General features: G+C 42.6%; 1 protein-coding gene across 1 annotated transcript in view; it reads right to left on the bottom strand.

The window, feature by feature from the left end:
* Window positions 1-2804: 2804 nt before the first annotated feature.
* Window positions 2805-20886, bottom strand: part of NARS1 (asparaginyl-tRNA synthetase 1) — a 32163-nt gene continuing 14081 nt past the window's right edge. The window contains exons 7-15 of the mRNA XM_026666359.2: window positions 18969-19039; window positions 16332-16418; window positions 13718-13939; window positions 11567-11766; window positions 9821-9956; window positions 9125-9238; window positions 6568-6699; window positions 4362-4493; window positions 2805-2974 (exon numbers count right to left, since the gene is read on the bottom strand). Of these exons, the coding sequence (XP_026522144.1) occupies window positions 2843-2974; window positions 4362-4493; window positions 6568-6699; window positions 9125-9238; window positions 9821-9956; window positions 11567-11766; window positions 13718-13939; window positions 16332-16418; window positions 18969-19039 (1226 nt within the window). The 3' untranslated portion in view covers window positions 2805-2842. The remainder of the gene's footprint in view (window positions 2975-4361; window positions 4494-6567; window positions 6700-9124; window positions 9239-9820; window positions 9957-11566; window positions 11767-13717; window positions 13940-16331; window positions 16419-18968; window positions 19040-20886) is intronic.

Below are 20886 nucleotides of genomic sequence, written 5' to 3'. Positions count from 1 at the left end.
TAAGGCAGAATGTAAAAGAATGTAAAAATTTATCTATATGGTCCAGAAGAGTTGACACTGACTTAATGGCATATAAACATTCAATATATTTGGGGTTGGTAAAATGTGGCCTAGGGAATCTCTTAATATAATGCAGCTTTCCAATCAATTTCAAATGTTGAAGAGATAAATGGAAAACTGGCAGGTTGCCAAGTAAAGCCCAAAAATGGTGGTTTGTTTGAAAACAAGCCCAGAAAGAAGGCAAACCTTAATTGTGGTAGAGCATTTGTAAGGGGAGGAATAGTGTTTCTTAGCCTACGAACTTTTAAGATGTATGGACTTCAACTCCCAGAATTCCCCAAGCAGCACAGTGGCTGGGAACTTCTGGGAGTTGAAGTCCTCTCATCTTAAAGTTGTCAAGCTTGAAAAACACTGGCCTAGATCAGGGGTGTCAAACTTGCATCTTATCACAACTTTTTCTCCTTCAAATATGAACGTGGCCAGCACGTGTCATACATCCAGCACGCAACTTTGACGGCCCTGGCCTAGATGAACAAACGAGGCTGAAGAAAATCAGTGTTAACTATTTGTACAGGCAATCCCTAATTTATAACAATTGGGACCAGAATTTCCATTGCTAAGTAAGGCAGTATCACACGATTTCACGACCTGTTTTGCTGAAGCAAGGGTCTTCAAACTGGGCACAAATTTAAGACTTGTGGACTTCAACTCCCAGAATTCCTGAGCTAACTTGACTGGAGGAGGAATTCTGGGAGTTGAAGTCCACAAGTCTTAAAGCTGTCAAGTTTCAAGACCCCTGTGCTAAAGAAATCACTTGGCTTGTTAAGTGAATCATATGGTTATTCTATGAATCCAGCTTCTCCCCCCCACCTTTTTTTTTTTTTTTTGGTAAAAAGTCAGCTGAGAAAGTCACAAACAATCATCACATGACCCCAGGTTACTGCAACCATCCTAAATATATGCTGGTTGCCAAATGCCCAAATTCTGACCAGGTCACTTATTTTTATAAAAATCTTACAGTATATTCCAAAAGAAAAATGTTAATTCTGTCATACCACTTGGTTGAAAGGCAATAGCTTCAAACTAATTGGATTATTATTTTATCATTATTTTTCATTATTCATCACTTCCCTTATGTTCTATGCTTACTGGACCACGGATCTTATACAATCACAATTTCACGTCTCTTTTCTTTGGCCTACTCTGGGAATCCTTTTGGCTAGTAAGTAGGAAGACAGCAGCTTCAAGTACATGCAAAAACCTGATTGCTCAAACTTAAGCTGGCATGGAGATTGAAACTTCATTATGAATGGCCCAGCTGTGATTTATTTGCCCACCTTGTAATCAGGCCAACATGACTGCGAAGGAGTTGAGGGGCACCAGATCTCAAAAGCCAGATGCCTTTTTCAATCTCTTCTTTCCAAAATCCCATTAGTTGTTCCTGCTCTTTGGAACATCTTGCCACAGAAGATAAGATATCCCCCTCTTTTAGCCTTCAGGAAAGGCCTTAAAATCTGGTTATGCTAACTGGCATGGATTCCTGAAGGAGAGAAGCTGTTGGCTGGAGGTTACCGGTACTAACAGTGTGAAGACATGCCACTTCTTCACTCCAAGCCACTGGTTTTTTTTAGCTTGTTTTAATTTTTGCAATTTTAATCTGTTTTTACATTTATAATTGTGAAGGCTTATTTATCTTGAGGTAGTAAGCGGCTCAGAGTCACCTGAACTGCGAGATGGGCAGCGAATAAATTTGACAAATAGACATTTTAAGAAGTGGCAAAAGGAAGACAAATGGGACAGTAATTTGGCACAGTTTTTCTTCCTCCAATGCTCTGAATTTATTGATTGCAGATTTTGAAATGGGGACACAGCAGTTAACAGAAACATGTAAAGTTAAGAGTGCTGCCAGAGCTGGGAATCCAAAATCTCCTATGTTCCTTCTACATTTTTTTTCCTAATTGTTTTGGTGGCTCAAAGGCAGTTTACCTTTCAACTGTCCGATGTCAGTAAAAACATTTATAGGAAAGCTAAGCACAATTTGGCCCAAATACTTGCAGACGAGGAAATATCAAGAGTAATAGCAATACATTCGGCTTTCTTCAATGTCAGTTCCCAGCTCCTTTGGAGGGAATAAAGATGTCAAGTATTTTTCTGAACCAACCATTTAGCCTAACCCACATACATAGATCTTGAAAAGCAAGCTAATTAGCCGTAAAATACAGAAACCGTTCTCATGAGCCATGATGGAACTTAAATAGTAGTCATCTTTTAGGAAAGTACTGAATGCTACTAAGTACTGAATGCTTAGTACTAAGAGTACTAAAATACTCATTGGACTATTTATAAGACCCCAAGGTAGTGGGTCAAAACTGGACTAGAATTGTCCTTTTTTCGCAGGATTTTCTTTATATTTAAAAACCATTTTATTTGCCTGCAACTTACGTTTGTAGTGGCATCAGCAAAGTCTGCTTCCTAATGTTTATTTTCCCCAGATCCGAAATCAAATGCTGAATCCAGCTCCTACAGTTTTCTTTATATTTTTCTGAGAGACCAGGGCTACAAAGTGTTGTTACAGATCATATGACCTTGAAGTACACCCCACAGCGAGTTTCCACTGGCAAGCAATGATTTCAAATATATTAAAAGAAGACATGAGAGTGAAACCAGATTGAGACAATCAGAGGGGAAGACATTTCTGGAATCAGTAGACTGGAATTTAAAGTTCAAAGCAATTTCATTTGAAAACAACAACATCTGTATGTATTTTTGGGACAGAGACATGAAATTATGAGAAGTAAACTGCCTAAGGTTGGATAGACTTTGTCCATCAAGAAACTTTTGATTAGGGCTTGCATCGCTGAACAAAGCGAGGATATAGGCATACATCTCGGATATGGTGTCTGTTCAGAATCCAGGTAAGGAATCGCTCCAGGCCTAATCCGTAACCACCATGAGGACATGTGCCATATTTACGCTGCAAAGCCAAAAATGAGACAGGAGTCAATTAATGCCTAATGATCAAACCACCTTGCAACCCCAAACCATGACTTAACAGTGTACCTTTACATATTGTGGTAAGACAATGTAATTTGCCTGGGGTTTGCTTATAATGCCATCCCTCCTCCACTGCTAAGCCATGAAGTTGTGCAAATCAGACACCTGAGATTATTTAACACCTCATAGCTGGGGACAACTTAGCCTTCGGTACTTATATGGGTATTCCCATTCTATTTCTAAATAATTCAGGGTTACGATGAACGAATCAAATTCCATTGTCACACAAGCCTGTTGTGGGTTAGTCTAAAAAAATAAAAAAAAACTGTAACGCCATTCCCCAGTTGATATCAACAAGGGAAGTTTGTGCTAAAGAGCAGGGGCTGGAGAATGGCTGCCATTCTGAAGTCTTGCTCCAATTTGGAGACACTATATGGATTAGTAGTTCAGCACTAAGAAAACCTGTTAGCCATGAAATCCAGCTGGGTGACTCTGAGCCACTCACTCTCTTAGTCCAAACTACCTCACACAGGGTTGTTGTTTTGGCAAAAATAGGAGGAAGAAGGGGTATAAGGTAAGTTTGCTGCCTTGAATTATTTATAAAGTATTAAAGGCAGGATGAAAATTGGATGGATAGATAGACAGACAAGCTGTCTGCTCATACAGACCCACTGCATATATTCCAATTGTCAGTTGTTATTCCATATATATTGCCCCCTAGATAACAACTGACAATGTAAAATGAATATCTTCTCCCTGATTTGCAGGGAGAAAACAGATGCATGAAAACTCATCAGCAGAAACAGAGATTATAGACTTTTTCCCCATAGCCAATTCCTCCTCTTGCCAAAACATCTTCAATCTCTTCCCCCTTTGGAATAAGAAGCAGCTATCTAACAATCAGACTATAATATCACATTCAACAGGTAAGGGGTGGAACCTAGGACAAATGAAAAAGAGTTTGGAAGTTTGAGATAAGAAGCACATTATGGTACTTTTTTCATGCTGAAGAATGAATTTCGCTTTAAAGAGTAATACTTTGCCCTGCAAAACATGCTTAAAACCTTCTGAATGTTCATTTTATTGAATTAACATTCAGTGATTATTGATAGGATTTACTCCCATGTATTTAATGATAGGCATTAAATAGATTGATAATTCTATTATGTTACCAATTTGGCAAGTTTTTCTATAACTGTTCCAAAAGCTTTCTGGGGCCTTTTTTTAGCATTTTCTACATTAATTGGTCCGCCAAAGTCTGCTGGATTTGATTTGATTTTTGGTTTGCCTTCCAAGAATACTGTGTTCCTGCCACATGGTAAATGAATGACAAGACAGGCCACCAATTCATAACACATAATACGTACCTGGTCTGTATACCAATAATAAGGGGTGGGATCAATTCCTTCCCTCTTGTAACCTTCTAGTAGCTCCTCACTGTCCCAAATACGCATGGAGCCTCCCACAATTTCACCAACATTAGGCATCAACACATCAACCTATATAAATCAAGACAAAAAGGCAACTGGGAGTCAGAAATGCATATGACTTAACTTGGTTTAGAACTGCAACTCCTAGCCCACAACAATTATTGTATAATAATTAACCTTATTGTAGGTCACTCAGCAGAGTTGCGAAGCCAAACAGAAGGTGCTGGGTTTGTAACATGTATGGCCCAAAGATTAAAGATGAGCAACACAAGGATTCAGAAAAAATTATCCTCTTCCCCATCCCCTCTCAAATAACCAGATGGGAATGTAGGTGGACTCTGCATAATATATGTCAGTCAAATATTATAAACAGAGGTCTCCTGTGAGCTGTGGATTTGAGTGACATCTTGTGGCCAATGACTTGTAAAACAGCCTCTCAGGAAGAACATTCCAAACTGTGTGCTGGTGCCCAGAATTTTTTGCAGTCTGAAAGGAGTCTTGGAGAGTAAAACTTAATGCCTTAGAATCACTCTTTCCAATTTAGGAGAGATGCACTTCAATGCTGGAATGTTCTTTTTACCCTTTGCGCTACAAGTTATGGTTACAAATATGTGTAGAACATTCCTCCCCGACCACAATTTGGCTTTCAGCATGGATTTAGACAGCACACTAGACCAATCACATTATGGTTTAACCAGCCACTCACTGACTTAGGATCCATCTACCGCAGGGGTGTCAAACTTGTGTGGTCACGTTGCCATCATGTGACATATTGCGACTTTTCCCCTTTGCTAAAATGGGTGGGCGTGTCCAGTATGTGACGCATCCGGCCCATGAGTTTGATACCCGTGATCTACTGTAACATTTTACCCATGACTAGCTAAGATTCTACAGCATGGGTGTGAAATGGTGCCGCAGCACGTTGATATCGTGTGATGTTTCATGATATTTTTTCCCTTCGCGGAGCTGAGGTGGGCGTGGCCTGCACATGACACATCCGGCCCCCGGGCTGCCAGTTGGACACCACTGTTCTACAGCATACCATTTTGGGTGTCATCCGTTTTGAACATATATAGTCTTCCTTTTCCAAATGTACTAATTCTTTATAGCAGGGGTGTCAAACTCAAGGCCCGTGGGCTGAATCCATTTTGGGGCGGGGTGCTTAAATCCGGCCCGTGAGGCCGGCCTGGAAATATCAAGGGGTTGGTACCTCTGGCGGTTCAAACGGGCTGCATGCGGGCTGCCCCACGCCTTGTTTTCTCCCTCCATGGCCTCCTGCGGCACCCTGCCAGCTGAAAACGGGCCCAAAACAGCCTGAAAAACGGACTGAAAAATGGTCTGAAAATAGCAAAAAAATGGGCCTAAAAACAGGTCCAAAAATGGCCCCAAAATGGGCTGAAAGACTGAAAACTGAAAAATGGGCTGAAAACCAAAAAATTGACCAAAAAATGGCTGAAAAACATCCTGAAAATGGGCCACATGGCCCATTTTTGGCCAGCAGTGTGCTGCAGGAGGCATCCACCCTACCCTCCACCCCACCAGCCTGCAGGAGAACAATGCAATCCAGTTTGACACCCCTGCTTTATAGCATAGGAAGCCAAACAGTACCTACAATCTGAAGTTACACAGCCAAGGAGGCTCTATAGAGATTCTCAATCATCCAGATCATGATTGTCCCAAAGGTACTTTTCTAAAGGACAACTGGACTTCCCTTTTTTTCCCCCTTGAAAACATTTCACTTCTCATCCAAGAACTAAAGAATGGATGGAGAGATGAGAAGTGAACCGTTTCCAAAGGAAAAAAAAAAACCCGAGAAACTCCAGTTGCCTTTTTGAAAAGCCCCTCTGGTACAGACCAGGGGAATTCTGCCTGCAAATGGATGAGATCTCCTCTCCCAAAAGCTGCCAGAAATCAAGAGACACCAGGGGAGGCAGAGGTGCAAAACGACAGCACAGCATTCTAAACGGTGCAAATACTCAGGAATCAAGTGTTGCTTTTTTTGTTTTTCAAAATCCTATTTTGAATAGGTTTAAAGACCTTGCTATAACCAGGTGGGGAATTTAGACTCCACATTAGGAAGAGGAGTAAGTCTCTCTCCCCCCGCCATCTTGCATGCAATACACAAAGGGGAACACAAACTGACAGATTCAGTAAGACGGGTGTCCTCGGGGCAGCGCTGCATGTAGAAGGATTTAATCTCAGCAGGAAATCGACAAAGCAAGATTGGTTCGTTAATAGCATCGGTCATCTGTCTCTCTGGAGCTTCTGGGATATCCTGTGGTTGAAAAAAAGCAGCAGTTAATTTCTCCTTCTGCCTAAAACTGTTCCACTTCCACTGATTAAGCCCCCTTCTATCTCTGGAGTCACTTTTTTTTTTTTAAACTAGCCTAAAGCCTTGTTTAGCTTACTGGTATTTTAGCAGCCAATTTTGGGGATCAACCAGTGGTCAGATCAAAGCAGGGGTTCTTCAAACTCGAATTTTAAGACTTGTGGACTTCAACTCCCAGAATTCTTCCTCCAGTCATGTTAGCTCAGGAATTGTGGGAGTTGAAGTCCACAAGTCTTAAACTTGCCAAGTTTGAAGACTCTTGGATCAAAGCTTAGGTTGACCAAAACAGCAGTCACAGAGGAAGTGTAGACAACCTGAGCCAATCCTTCAAGGAGCTAGACAAAGCCTCCAGAAGACATGGCTGTTTCAACCTTTTGAGGGACACTTTACAGGTAGTTCTTGTCTTACAATCATTCACTTAGGGACAGTTTTGAAGTTACAATGGTACAGAAGAAAGTGATTTATGGATAGTGCTTACACTTATGACCGTTGCAGCAAGCCACAATCATGTGATTGTCATTTGTGATCTTCCCAGCCAGCTTCTGAGAAGCAAAATCAATAGGGAAGGTCACAAGTCACAATCACATGTCTCACGTAATGACTGTGGCAAAAAAAAGTCATAAAATTGGCTGCTGTTGCATGATGTCTCATTTAATAACCACACGGCTTACAATGAATTTTCTGGTCTTATTGTGGATGCAGCCGCTGAAAATAAAATTTGAACACCAGATAAGCTTTTACAGTAAGTCAAGCTGGTCCAATATAATAATGGCTTTACAGGTCATAAATAATCGATTGAATTCTCCTGGAGATTCAGATGCCCTTATGATTAGCTTCACACATTAAATTAAGATACTGTAGACCTTCCTTGACTATTGTTTACTCAAACTACCATTGGTTAAGCTGACATGACTTGCCAAGCCATAAATCGGGATCTATAAATCACAATCTATTTATATGTCATATGAAGCCAAGTCCAAACAATGTTATAACTTTGGATAATGTGCTACCAGATCCACAGCCAACACACAATCTGGGACAAGAATTCAAATTTCATGAATTTGGGGATAATCTCCTATAAGCCATGATGGATCCTGAACCAAAGGCACAAGAAGGAATGACTATACTTTTTCTTTCTCTGATTGCTTTCCCCCCCGCTCTGACAAATACTCTAATCTGATACTCTAATTCTCTTTTATCTTTTCACATCCTTTCCCATACAGAAAGGGATAAGAGATCTGAATTTACTTAAACTTTTTTTTCATACACAATTCAACCTCCTCCTATTTTTTTTCACAACAACCTGGTGAGCTGAGCTGAAAGACAGCGACTGGCCCAAAGTCACCCAGCTGGTTTTTCATGCCTGAGGTGGAACTAGAATTCACAGTCACCTGGTGATTTGGCCAAAGCCACCCAGCCAGCTTTCAACCCTAGGGCAGGACTGGAACTCACAGTCTCCTGCATTCTTAACCAATATACCAAACAGTTCTGTTTGTGTTTTTGGCGTTTTTCTTTTTTTTTAAAGCTTTTTTTGACCACCAAGAAAACTCTAGACTGCAAACTAGATTGGAAGTCCGGAAAAAGTCCATGAGGATTCACTGTCATCGCAGACAGAAATAGTGTAGGGACATAGTTTGAGAGACAGGCCAAAGAAAAATATCAGGAAGAACTCAAAAGGAAGACAGCTAAAGAACAATTATTTGGGAGAATAATGTTTAAGGAAAGGGAGACTACACAAATTGATGTACTTGATTGCTGGGGATTTTTGAAATTAGGTCAACAGCCATAATTTGCAGGTCAGTTTGATATCCAATAACTTAATAATTTTTAATAATTTAATTCTTCTTTTCTTTAGACTAGCCAAATCCAAATCTTGCAGCCATTCTTCATATGTTTTAGTCTCCAGGCCTTTAATCATCTTAGTTGCTCTTCTCTGCACTTTTTCCAAAGTCTCAACATCTTTTTTGTAATGTGGTGACCAAAACTGGCTGCAGGATTCCAAGTGTGGCCTTACTAAGGCTTTATAAAGCGTTACTAATACTTTACGTTATTTCACGTGAATTTTTTTTATTGCTTTCAAATGGGATTTTTTTTTTTTAAGTTTCTTATTTTATGTTTTACAATAATCCCATTCCATTTCAAGCATGTGTCGACTAGGTACATATTTCTTGTGCTTACAATTATAAGTGGGATTATTTTTGACTTTCCAGTCTACCCTGGGATCAACTGGTGGTTTGCCATCCAAAGCTAACACAAACCATCCAAGATCAGCTAAATGCTGCTACCCAGTTGGGCCAGATGCTTAACCGCTTCTGCTTCTTCGGGTACAAGAGAAAGGCTAGGGTGCTTAAAAACAAAATCAGAAGCTTACCTCTCCAAACTCGTAGTAGGTGTCATCTTCCTTTTTCACCTCATGTTCCTTGAGCCATATCAGGGCTTCTGTGTAGTCCATCCGTTTGAAGGGGCGCTTGGGAGGCTCAAAGTTCTGCAATTACAGGTGAAAGATGCATCGGTAAAGATGGCAGGACTTTAAAAACTACAACAGTTGAGTGGTTTAATTGTATTACAGATAGTACTTGACTTGTAACAGTTTATTTCATGACCGTTACAAACAGCCCTGAAAAAAGTGACTTATTTTTCACACTTATGATTGTTGCAGCAACCCCAAGATCATGTGATCAAAATTCAGGTGCTTAGCAACTGACTCATATTTATGATGTGATGACCCGGGGTTTGGCACAAAGGCAACACAGTCATATAATCAGTAGGAGTCCCTTTATTAGCTCCAACTTTGCCCCCAATGTCCTTCCGGGCTGGATTATTTAGATTAGATTAACATATTAACAGAGTTGGAAGGGACATTGGAGGCCATCTAGTCCAACCCTCCCCCCCACCGCTCAAGCAGGAGACCCTACACCATTTCTGACAAATGGCAGTCCAATCTCGTCTTGAAAGCCTCCAGTGAAGAAGCTCCCACAACTTCCAAAGGCAAAGCTGTTTTATTTTACAGAGAGATTTGGTTCTGCAACAGGAAAACTTGCATTTTATTTTTGTCTCAGCCACTTACCGGATTGAGGGCATACACTATATCAGACACTGGGGATTTGAGGACCCTATCCACCACATCACAGACGAGATCCTCCAGACGGTTCAGCAGGTCTTCATAGCTCATGAAAGGGCACTCCGCTTCAATGTGAGTATATCTGGAAGAAGAAACCAGTGACTTCACACACACATAAGGCTGGGAACTACCATGCAATTCCTTATCCCCTCTAGATACAACCCTGACCACTGAATGCACCTTTACAAGCACATCTGGAGAAATTACTCCACTCAGGTTTGGACTGGATTATGTGTCCGCACACATCAGTTAACCATTTTTGGGAAAGTGGCAGAATGAAAGGATGGGAGGAAGAAGGATCTTCTTTCTTTCTTTCTTTCTTTCTTTCTTTCTTTCTTTCTTTCTTTCTTTCTTTCTTTCTTTCTTTCTTTCTTCTTCCTTCCTTCCTTCCTTCCTTCCTTCCTTCCTTCCTTCCTTTCTTTCCTTCCTTCCTTCCTTCCTTCCTTCCTTCCTTCCTTCCTTCTCTTTCTCTTTCTCTTTCTCTTTCTCTTTCTCTCTCTTTTTCCTTTCTTCTTTTCTTTCCGTTTTTATCCATCTACTACCCACCTACCCACCTATTTTATTGGCATCCCCTGCATTATTTCCTGCAGTGCTTCCTCTAAGCAAACAATCCAGACTTTTAGCAAGTGACTTCCTTTAGTGCTTTGCATAGAGAAAAGGAAGGAAAGACACACATGAAAAGAAAACAAAGGGAGGGAAAGAAAGAGATGTTGGAAAGGAAAAGAAAACCATAAACTTCTCCTGACTTTGGGCTCCAGCCCTATCACTGACCTGCAGGACTTGCGGATCAACATAGAGCAACATAAAGTAACATATTTGGAGGAGATTTTAGAGGTATTCTACTCTTAGCGTTAGATTGCTTCTCTAATTAACTGCTTCTCTGTCATCTGCACCTCTATAAATGTCTGGTTTAGTTCTGCAACCCAACAGGACAGACACAGACTTCAGAGGATAATTAGGACTGCAGAAAAAACAATTACTACCAACCTGCCTTCCATCGAGGACCAGTCAAAAAAAGGGCTGTGAAAATATTTACAGACCCCTCACATCCCAGACATATACTGTTTCAACTCCTACTCTCAAAACAACGCTGTAGAGCACTGCACACCAGAACTAGACACAAGGACAGTTTTTCCCAAACGCCATCACTCTGCTAAACAAATAATTTCCTCAACACTGACCAACTATTTACAAAGTCTGCCCTCCTATTACTATTAATCTTCTTATCACTCATCACCCATCCCCTCCCACTTGTGACTGTATGACTGTAACCTTGTTGCTTGTATCCTTACGATTTATATTGACTGTTTCCTAGTATGATTTGATGGCTTATTGTACCCCATGACTATCATTAAGTGTTGTACCTTCTGATTCTTGACGAATGTATCTTTTCTTTTATGTATATTGAGAGCATTTGCACTAAGTCAAATTCCTTGTGTGTCCAATCACACTTGGCCAATAAATAATTCTATTCTATTCTATTCTATTCTATTCTATTCTATTCTATTCTATTCTATTCTATTCTATTCTATTCTATTTCTACTTCTAGTCTATTTTTACTTCTAGTCTATTTCTATTCTAACCATGTTCCATTCATCTCAAATGGAAACACAGTCTACTCCAAAACAGCCCCTGAGCTGAAACACATCTTAAAAGTTGCTAAGGTTGAGAAACAGTGAAATAGGCATTTACTCAGAGAGGTGCCTGCGTGTCCTTGACTGTTCTGCTCGGTAGGACTGGGCAATGCAGAAAGTGTCCCCCAAGGCTGGGATGCAGGTCTCCAAATACAGCTGGGATGACTGGGTCAGATAAGCTTCCTCGCCAAAATAATCCATTTTGAAGAGTGTTGAGCCTCCTTCTACCTGCGTTTGAACCAGGGTGGGTGGGGTGATCTAAAGATAAAAGAAGACGTTGTACAGGACATTGAGTTTATTCTCAGGACTTCCACTTTGCACAGAGTTCAAGATAGAAAAACTACACCCGTTGGGGACCTTACCAACAGAAAACCACATAGCTAGAAACTTTCTTCAAAGGTGAGGGAAGAGAGAGAAAATTCTCTGTGGCCAGAAAAACTAGCAAAAATGTTATTAGTTTTGTTAAGGAGGATTGAGAGCAAAAAATAAGTATAAAATTACATCTGCAGCCAAAATGTTCTTGATGGTGTCAGAGTATATTCATTAACAAGGTCAGCCAATGAGAGCTGAATTGGGGACTGAAACTTAAAGAGAGAATCTGGGCGTGGTTTACCTCTGTTCTGTGCTCAGCTCTAAAGTGAACAAGAAACTAACTTGCTTGCTTGCTGAAACCAATATCTGCTCTGAGCTGCTGCTGCTTGTGTTTTTGATTAGGTTACATTGAAAGAATCTACAAATGGTATTGTAAACTTTACTCATATTAATATGTTTATAAAGAAGTTTATGATCCTGCTGAATCAATCATCTCTGTGTTTTCTGGACTTGAATTTAAGCTGAAAACTCTTAACAGATGGTTTACCAGGATTAAACAAAATAAGGTTGAGACTCATATTTAATTTAGGTGGTGTAGGATTTAAAATTTAAAAAGTGTTATAACTTGAGGACAGGATATAAGATCTTTGTAGCAACCTATCAACTAAACACCACACCATCTCCTAAAGTGGAAAATATATTTAGTTAATGGTTCGGAGGGTAAATCCTGTATTTGTACAGTTACAATTCAAGCATCTTTCCTGGCTCAGGAATGCTGGCATTGAAGTCCACAGGTCATAAAGGGGCCATAGTTCTTCCCCCTACTCTAGAGCAGGGGTCCCCAACCACCAGTCCGCGGACCGGTGCCGGTCCGCGGAACAAGTCCTACCGGCCGCTTGGCTTGCTGGGCGCCGCCATCTTTTTTGATGAAAAGTGCTTCCGGTGAGCTTTTCCGGTAGAAAGCTCACCGGAAGCACTTTTTCATCAAAAGATGGCGCTAAAGCTTCCGATGAGCTTTCCAGGTAGAAAGCCATTTCTACCCGGAAAAGCTCACTGAAGCGTCAGGCGCTGCCATCTTTTTTTGATGAAAAAGTGCTTCTGGTGAGGTCACCGAAGCACTTTTCATCAAAAAAGATGGCGGTGCCCAGCTGATGCCGGTACCGGGCCGCTGGCGTCCAGCTGATGCCGCACCGGGCCGCGCATAAAAAAGGTTGGGGAACACTGCTCTAGAGTATTTTGGCGTGATGCTCTCATCGGCTTGCAAACTCCTTTCACTACATGGAATAATGGCATGCCCCCATCTGAATCGAGGAGGAAGACAAACAACTGACAGGGAGCGGGAGAGTGGCTCACCCCCTCTTCATCCTAAGGCACATAGGAAGGAATGGAGAAGAGAGCAACTTGGGTTGCATGGCTTACGAGGGAGGAAATGGCCCTGATTCTCTTCACAAGGCACACCTGGGAATGGAGTTTAAAGGAGAGGCAGATGGGAGGGACGGTTGTCGGGAACAATTGCTAAGTTGTGTTGGCTGCTGTTATCACAGTTCCTGGCATCCTCCCAACTGGTTTGATTTACTGCTGTGTTACTTCACTTCTGAAACTCCTTATCTTGCCCTGCCAGATTTATTACCTTATTTTGCCTTGTTGGATTTATAATTTAAAGTTTTCTGTTTACAATGTTTGATTGAATATCTGCAGCCAAAGGCTGTTGCAGGTTCGTGGGAGTGTTTTTCCTCCAGACTGGAAGGTAACCAGAACATTGGGGGCAAAGTTGGAGCTAATAAAGGGACCCATACTTATTCTCTGGCTGAGTTGCCTTTGTGCCAAGCCCCAGGTCATCACAGAATAATCTGAGAAACCAGTGGCTTAAGAGCAATGATGCCAGAAGCATACTTACTTCGTAATATCCGCGGTCAAAGAAGTGGTCTCGGAAGCACTGGATGACGGTGGAGCGCACCTTTAAGATTCTGCTCAAGGTTTCCCCCCGGATCATCATGTGCCGGTTGTTGAGCTGCACATCCACATCTGACTCTTCATTGACCAGGTTATCGGCTCCTCCAGCGGGAGCCAGACCAATGAGTTCCCAGTAGTCGCAACTCAACTCGTGACCTCCTGGAGCCTGTGGGAATTCAGATTTTTAAAAGACGGAAGACGCTACCACAGTAACACTCACTTAGCACTGAAGATCCTGAAGGTGAAACTCAAAAGACTTTGGCCACCTAATGAGAAGGAAGAACTCACAGGAGAAGAGTCTAATGCTGGGAAAGATTGAGGGCAGAAGAACAAGGGGACGACAGAGAAGGAGGTGGCTGGAGGGAATCCAAGGAGGAAGCTGGACAGCTGACAGGGAATGGGAGTGTGGCTCTGTGGGCTGTGGAGTAGGGGAGAAGGGCAAAGTCCGACTGAGCAGAGCAGGGGAGAGGTAGAACAAGGGAGAGGGAGTTCAGAGGAAGACCCAGGGCCACCACCTCTTCATCCTAGGGCATGCAGGGAGGAACAGAGAAGAGAGCAACGTGAGCTGCGTGGCTTACAGGGGAGGAAAGGACCCCGATTCCCCTTCTGGGAAGACAGTTGATAAGAAAGGCAGGCTGCGTGCGGCAGGCTGCTGGGAGCAAACATGACTTTATCGTATGTTGTCGTGGCTTATCTGTGTTCCTGGCATCTTCCCAACCATGTGAGTTTTGCCATGCTTTCAAGTCTGAAATTCTTGCTCCTGCCCTGCCAAACTAATTACTTCAGTTTGGCTTGTTTGGACTTTAAGTTACAGTTTGTGTTGCTCATGTTTTGGACTTAATTTTCTGCAATTAAAGGCTGTTCCTGGAAGTTTTTTTTCCAGCCAGAAGGTAACCTGGACATTGAGGGAAAAGTTGGAGATAATAAAGGGACTCTTATTGATTATCTGACTGTGTTGCCTTTGTGCCACACCCCAGGTCAACACAGAAGCAGTCAGCGTGAGCTTAAATGGACTCCGGGGGATGGTAGAGGACAGGAAGGCCTGGAGGAACGTTGTCCATGGGGTCGCAATGGGTCGGACACAACCTCGGAACTAACAACAACAAAAGCACTATCTGAAACTCAGTGAGGTTAGAAAGGTGTATTAACAATTACAGGTAGTCCTCGACTTACAACAGTTCATTAAGTGATCATTCGAAGTTACAACGGCACTGAAAAACATGACTTGTGACCGTTTTTCACTTATGACCATCACAGCATCCCCATGGTCGCATGATCAAAATTCAGGTGCTTGGCAACTGGTTCGTATTTATGACAGTTGTAGTGTCCTGGGGTCATGGGATCCTCTTTTGCGACCGACCTTCTGACAAGCAAACTCAGTGGGGAAGCCAGGTTCACTTAACAACCGCATCATTAACTTAACAACTGCAATGATTCACTTAGCAACAGAGGCAAGAAAATGGGCAAAACCCATTTAACAAATGTTTCACTTAGCAACACAAATTTTGGGCTCAGTTGTGGTTGTAAGTCAAGGACTTCCTGTATTTCATTGAATCAAAGGATCTCTCCTTTCTGGAATGATCAGCGGATTTCACAGACAGTTAAAGTTTTTACATAATCAATATCTCTTTAAAGGGATAACCTATAAATAGAAAATCAAACCAGCCCAACGAAAACTGAATAAACTCCTTGACAAGAGAAAGAAAATGAGAGCCATTCACAAAAGTCAGACTAGTAATAAGTTAAAACTGACTTTTTACTCAATGCTAAAACAGCCCTTCCCACTAGATCAGGGTTCGAGTTCAGATATCATACTAAGCTGTAACACACTTTGGTTTATTTTGACTTATTATGTTTATTTTATTTATTTATTTGATTTGTCAATTGCTTACAAGATAATAGGTATAAGTAAAAACATAGTTATGAATACATGGATACATATAAGAAAAATAAAAGAAACAATAGGACAGGGACGGTAGGCATGTTGGTGCGCTTATGCACGCCCCCTCTTAGGAAAGGGGTGAGGTCAATAGTAGACAGTCTAAGGTTAAAGTTTTTGGGGTTTGGGGAAGAAACCACAGAGTCAGGTAGAGCCTGGACCCAATATTATTACTTCATAAAACGGGTTTTCCAATTTCATTGTGATGGACAAACCTGACAAGTCTTACTGGCTTATTCAAAAACCAACATTATGTAAGTTATGACTCAGCACAATTTGCAAATTTGGCTGTGCATTGAAACCAAGGTAACTTAAGATATATGCTGGAAAAAGTTGGCAAAAGTTTGATCTCCACATTACTACATTAAGTCATTCCGTCAGCAAGAGAAAATTCCAAAAGTGAATATCTCCTGGGCGTTAAAAATTTCTACTCAAAAGGTCAGCGTGCCAGAAAGTCTAAAGTCCTCATTTTATGACTTGACACACTAGTTTGCTCATCCCTATTGTTCACTGATTGAATACAGAATAAAGAAATAAAGAAACAAACACCTTTATGGCGGGCAACTTTCGAGCAAACATAAAGTCCTTTATGCTAAAAGTAAAAATAAAATGCACTTACCTGCTTGCCTTCAGGAACCAGACTGAGGGTGCCATATACTGCAACGCTGCTCTCAGTTGAAAGAACCACACCATTGTAACATTGACACTACAGGGAGAAATAAAGGAACATTTAGTCAGTGTCACCAGAGGTTTAAAAAATAATAGCTTTGTGCCTTCAAGTTAGTCTTGACCCCTGGCAATTGCTTAGACAAGTCCTTTCAGTTTTCTTGGCAACATTTTCGGAAGTTGTTTGCCATCGTTTCTTCCTAAGGCTGATAAAGTGACTGGCAGGGATGTCAAACTCAAGGCACACGGGTTGCATCCAGCCCGTGATGTAGTTGGATTCGGCCTGTAGGACTGTCCTGAAAAATGTAAGGAGCCAGCCCGTGTCCCCTCAGCCGTCTACCTGCATTGCTTTGGCCCAGTCTACCTGAGGCGAAGAGGAAACATCAGGCCAGCATGGCTTCGGCCCAGTCTACCCGATTAGAAGAGGAAACATCAGGCCAGCATGGCTTCGGCCCAGTCTACCCGATTAGAAGAGGAAACATCAGGCCAGCATGGCTTCGGCCCAGTCTACCCAATTAGAAGAGGAAACATCAGGCCAGCACGGCTTCGGCCCAGTCTACCCGATTAGAAGAGGAAACATCAAGCCAGCATGGCTTCGGCCCAGTCTACCCGATTAGAAGAGGAAACATCAGGCCAGCATGGCTTCGGCCCAGTCTACCCGATGCGAGGAGGAGACATGGGGCCAGCATGGGTTTGACCCAGTCTGCCCAATGCGAAGAGGAAACATCAGGCCAGCATGGCTCTCGGCCCAGTCTACCTGATGCGAAGAGGAAACATCAGGCCAGCATGGCTTTGGCCCAGTCTACCCGATACAAAGAGGAGACATGGGGCCAGCATGGCTTTGGCCCAGTCTGCCCAATGCAAAGAGGAAACATCGGGCCAGCATTGCTTTGGCCCAGTCTACCTGAGGCAAAGAGGAAACATCAGGCCAGCATGGCTTCGGCCTAGTCTATCCAATGCAAAGAGGAAACATCGGGCCAGCATGGCTTCGGCCCAGTCTACCTGATGTGAAGAGGAGACATGGGGCCAGCATGGCTTTGGCCCAGTCTGCCCAATGCAAAGAGGAAACATTGGGCCAGCATTGCTTTGGCCCAGTCTACCTGAGGCAAAGAGGAAACATCAGGCCAGCATGGCTTCGGCCCAGTCTACCTGATGTGAAGAGGAAACATCAGGCCAGATGGCTTCGGCCCAGTCTACCCAATGCAAAGAGGAAACATCAGGCAAGCATGGCTTCGGCCCAGTCTACCCAATGCAAAGAGGAAACATTGGGCCAGCATGGCTTCGGCCCAGTCTACCCAATGCGAAGAGGAAACATGGGGCCAGCATGGCTTCGGCCCAGTCTACCCGATGCGAAGAGGAAACATCAGGCCAGCATGGCTTCGGCCCAGTCTACCCAATGCAAAGAGGAAACATCGGGCCAGCATGGCTTCGGCCCAGTCTACCCGATACAAAGAGGAAACATGCCAGCAGTTTGGGGAGTGGCATCAAGCTGACCATGCCCACCCAGTTGGCCATGCCCACCCGGCCCCAGGGGTCAATCACAGCCCTGATGCAGCCCTCAATGAAATTGAGTTTGACACCCATGGCCTAAGGTCACCCAGATGGCTTTGTGGCTTAGGCAGGACTAAAACTCACAGTTTCTAGGCTTCTAGCCTGATGCCACTACACCAAATTGGTTCTTAAAAATAATCATCGGGGAAAAACCCGTTTTCTTATTCATTTTAATGGATTCAGTCACACCACATTGTAACAAGGTTTGTCAGCCACTCTGGTCACCAATTAGGGAGGAAAGAAATAGAAAACAGAACTTCATACAGGAATGCAAATGTATACAGAATGGATGAATATTTTTACAGTACAGTAGGTTGAAGACTAAAGAACACGAAAGCAAGATAAAAATGAAAAGAAAGGATTCTAATCATATAAGGAGCAATCATATTAAACATAATGTAATGTGATTGCTCCTGGTGTGTTTAGGATCTTTTCTGTTCTTTCACATTGAAAACTACAATTTTGGGACAAATTTGGAAGGGTGCTGGGGCTATACCCAAACCACTTGAGGAAAGGATGAAAGCCCAGAAAAATGGAATGCAAAGTAATTTGATGTAGGAGAAAAAATACTGAATAAAGCTGAAAGCCTTAGCAGAAAACTTGGAATATCACAGAATCTACCTTCTGGGAGAAAACACAAGCTATGAGAAGATAAAAAGTTCGGTCAGGTTTCACTAATAAAAGATGAAGGTTGCATGATGATAATGCAAGACTGTATGATGAACATCTGGTTGGCCTTTGTGGGATAAGGATTGTTAAGTCCAATGTCTTAGATCTGATCCATGGGCTATGCTTCACAATCCTTATCCCACAAACGCCAATAAGATGTTGTCACTTCAATCATGCTGTTTAGTGATATTCCCCCCTATAACCATGGAGGTTTTCCACAGAACTGAAAAGATGATGTGCAGTCAAGAAACCTTTTCTACCTTTCTTTCATCGTATGTTGACTTTCAATTGATTTTAGGGCTGCTTGAATAAAATTAACAAGGATATGAGATTTTGATGCACGTCAGAACCAACTGAAAAGGAAACTTACTAGTTCATCTGATAAGACACACTGAAGGAAGCCTGTGCCATCTCTTAAGACAATAAACATCAAGTTTCTCCCTGTATAACAAGAGAAAGAATATCAATTGTATAATCATTTAATTTCCATGTTAGTAAATAACGGTTTCTCTTCCTACCCATCATTTCAAAACTCGTTCTTACTGAGAGCCTTGAGAAGTAGGTAAATACTTTCGGCAGAAGCCAGAAAAAAAAATCTGCTGGCATCCGAAGAACTAGTCTAGGGGGAAAAAAGCTTTAATGGGTGGCAGATACATTGACATTTTTGACAGAAGGTGAGGCATGTTAGGGTTAAAGGCCAAAACATATTACATTGAAGCTCAAACAGCTTTATGGGCACCACTGGAGGCAAAGTTAGGGTTTTGTTGGGGTTTGGTTTGTTTTTTTTTTTTTTTTTTTTTTTTTTTTTTTTTTTTTTTTTTTTTTTTTTTTTTTTTTTTTTTTTTTTTTTTTTTTTTGTTTGTTTTTTGTTTTTTTGGTGTGGGTGGGGGGGGTGGGGGCTTTTTTTGGGGTGGGTTTGGGGGGGGGGGGGGGGGGGGGGGGGGTGGGGGGGGGGGGGGGGGGGGGGGGGTTTGGGGGGGGGGGGGGGGGGGTTGGGTGGGGGGGGGGGGGGGGGGGGGGGGGGGGGGGGGGGGGGGGTTTTGGGGTTTGGCTTTTTTTTTTTTTTTTTTTTTTTTTTTTTTTTTTTTGGGGGGGGGGGTGGGGGGGGGGGGCGGGGGGGGGGGTGCTTTTTGGTGGGTTTGGGGGGGGGGGGGGGGGGTTTGGGGGGGGGTGGGGGGGGGGGGGGGGGGGGCCTGGTCTTTTGGCTTTTTTTTTTTCTTGTTTTTTTCTTTTTTTAGCCACGGGGTTTTTTTTTTTTTTTTTTTTTTGGGGGGGGGCGGCCGGGTCCCTAGGTAACCCCCCTTTCCCTGGTTTTTTTTTTTTCAGGGGAAAATTTTTTTTTTTCGTCATCACGGTGTTCTGACAAGGAGAGCCTCTTTATAAATATATGCAAATTACAAGCATACATGTAATTGGATATAGAACAAGGTATATCTGATCACAAAAGGGAGGTGGTGGCTCAGTGGCTAAGACACTGAGTTTGTCAATCAAAAAGGTAGGCAGTTCGGCAGTTCAAATCCCTAGCACCATGTAACGGAGTGAGCTCCCATTACTTCTCCCAGCTTTTGCCAACCTAGCAGTTCGAAAGCATGTAAAAATGCAAGTAGAAAAACAGGGAAGGTAACAGCGTTCTGTGCACCCTCGGCGTTTAGTCATGCCAGCCATATGACCACGGAGACGTCTTCGGACTTTGTAATGGAGATGAGCACCGCCCCCTAGAGCCAGAAATGACTAGCACGTATGTGCGAGCGGAATCTTTACCTTATAACTGATCACACTGTATATAAAGAGCAAGTATTGATTGGATGTAACTCATCGTGTTCCTAGAGTTATCAGTGGGGCAGTTAGGGTGTAAGTATGAGGCAGTGGGACAGGACTACAAAACAGAAGGGTTCAGAAAGAATAATGTAGTAGTTATTCCATGGATAGAGTTTCTTTCTAGAATTTACTTCCTTCTGGCTTCCCAGAACTCTGATCACCTCTCAGTATCTTTTCCAGCTTAACGTTCACTGCTTGTGAACGTTAGCCTAGAATCTAGACTATTTATCCTCATCTATCTGCAATTTATATTCCATCATATCTGTAGCCCATAGGAGGGCAAACAAAACATCACTTTCCAATTGGGAGTCAGTGACACTTGCAAAGATCAAAATATCCAGATCTTCTGGAACATGGGTATCAAACTTGCTGCATCATGCGATCTTTTTCCCATTTGCAGGGGTGGGCGTGGCCTGCGTGTGACTCATCTGGCCCGCGGGCCACCAGTTTGACACCGTTCTGGAAGGACC

The sequence above is a fragment of the Notechis scutatus genome, chromosome 2, assembly GCF_049901735.1.
Source record: "Notechis scutatus isolate UNSWTSFEM ecotype Mainland chromosome 2, rNotScu1.2, whole genome shotgun sequence".
NCBI lineage: Eukaryota > Metazoa > Chordata > Lepidosauria > Squamata > Elapidae > Notechis > Notechis scutatus.
The sequence above is the reverse complement of the archived record's forward strand: the minus strand, read 5'-3'. Positions and strand labels throughout refer to the sequence as shown.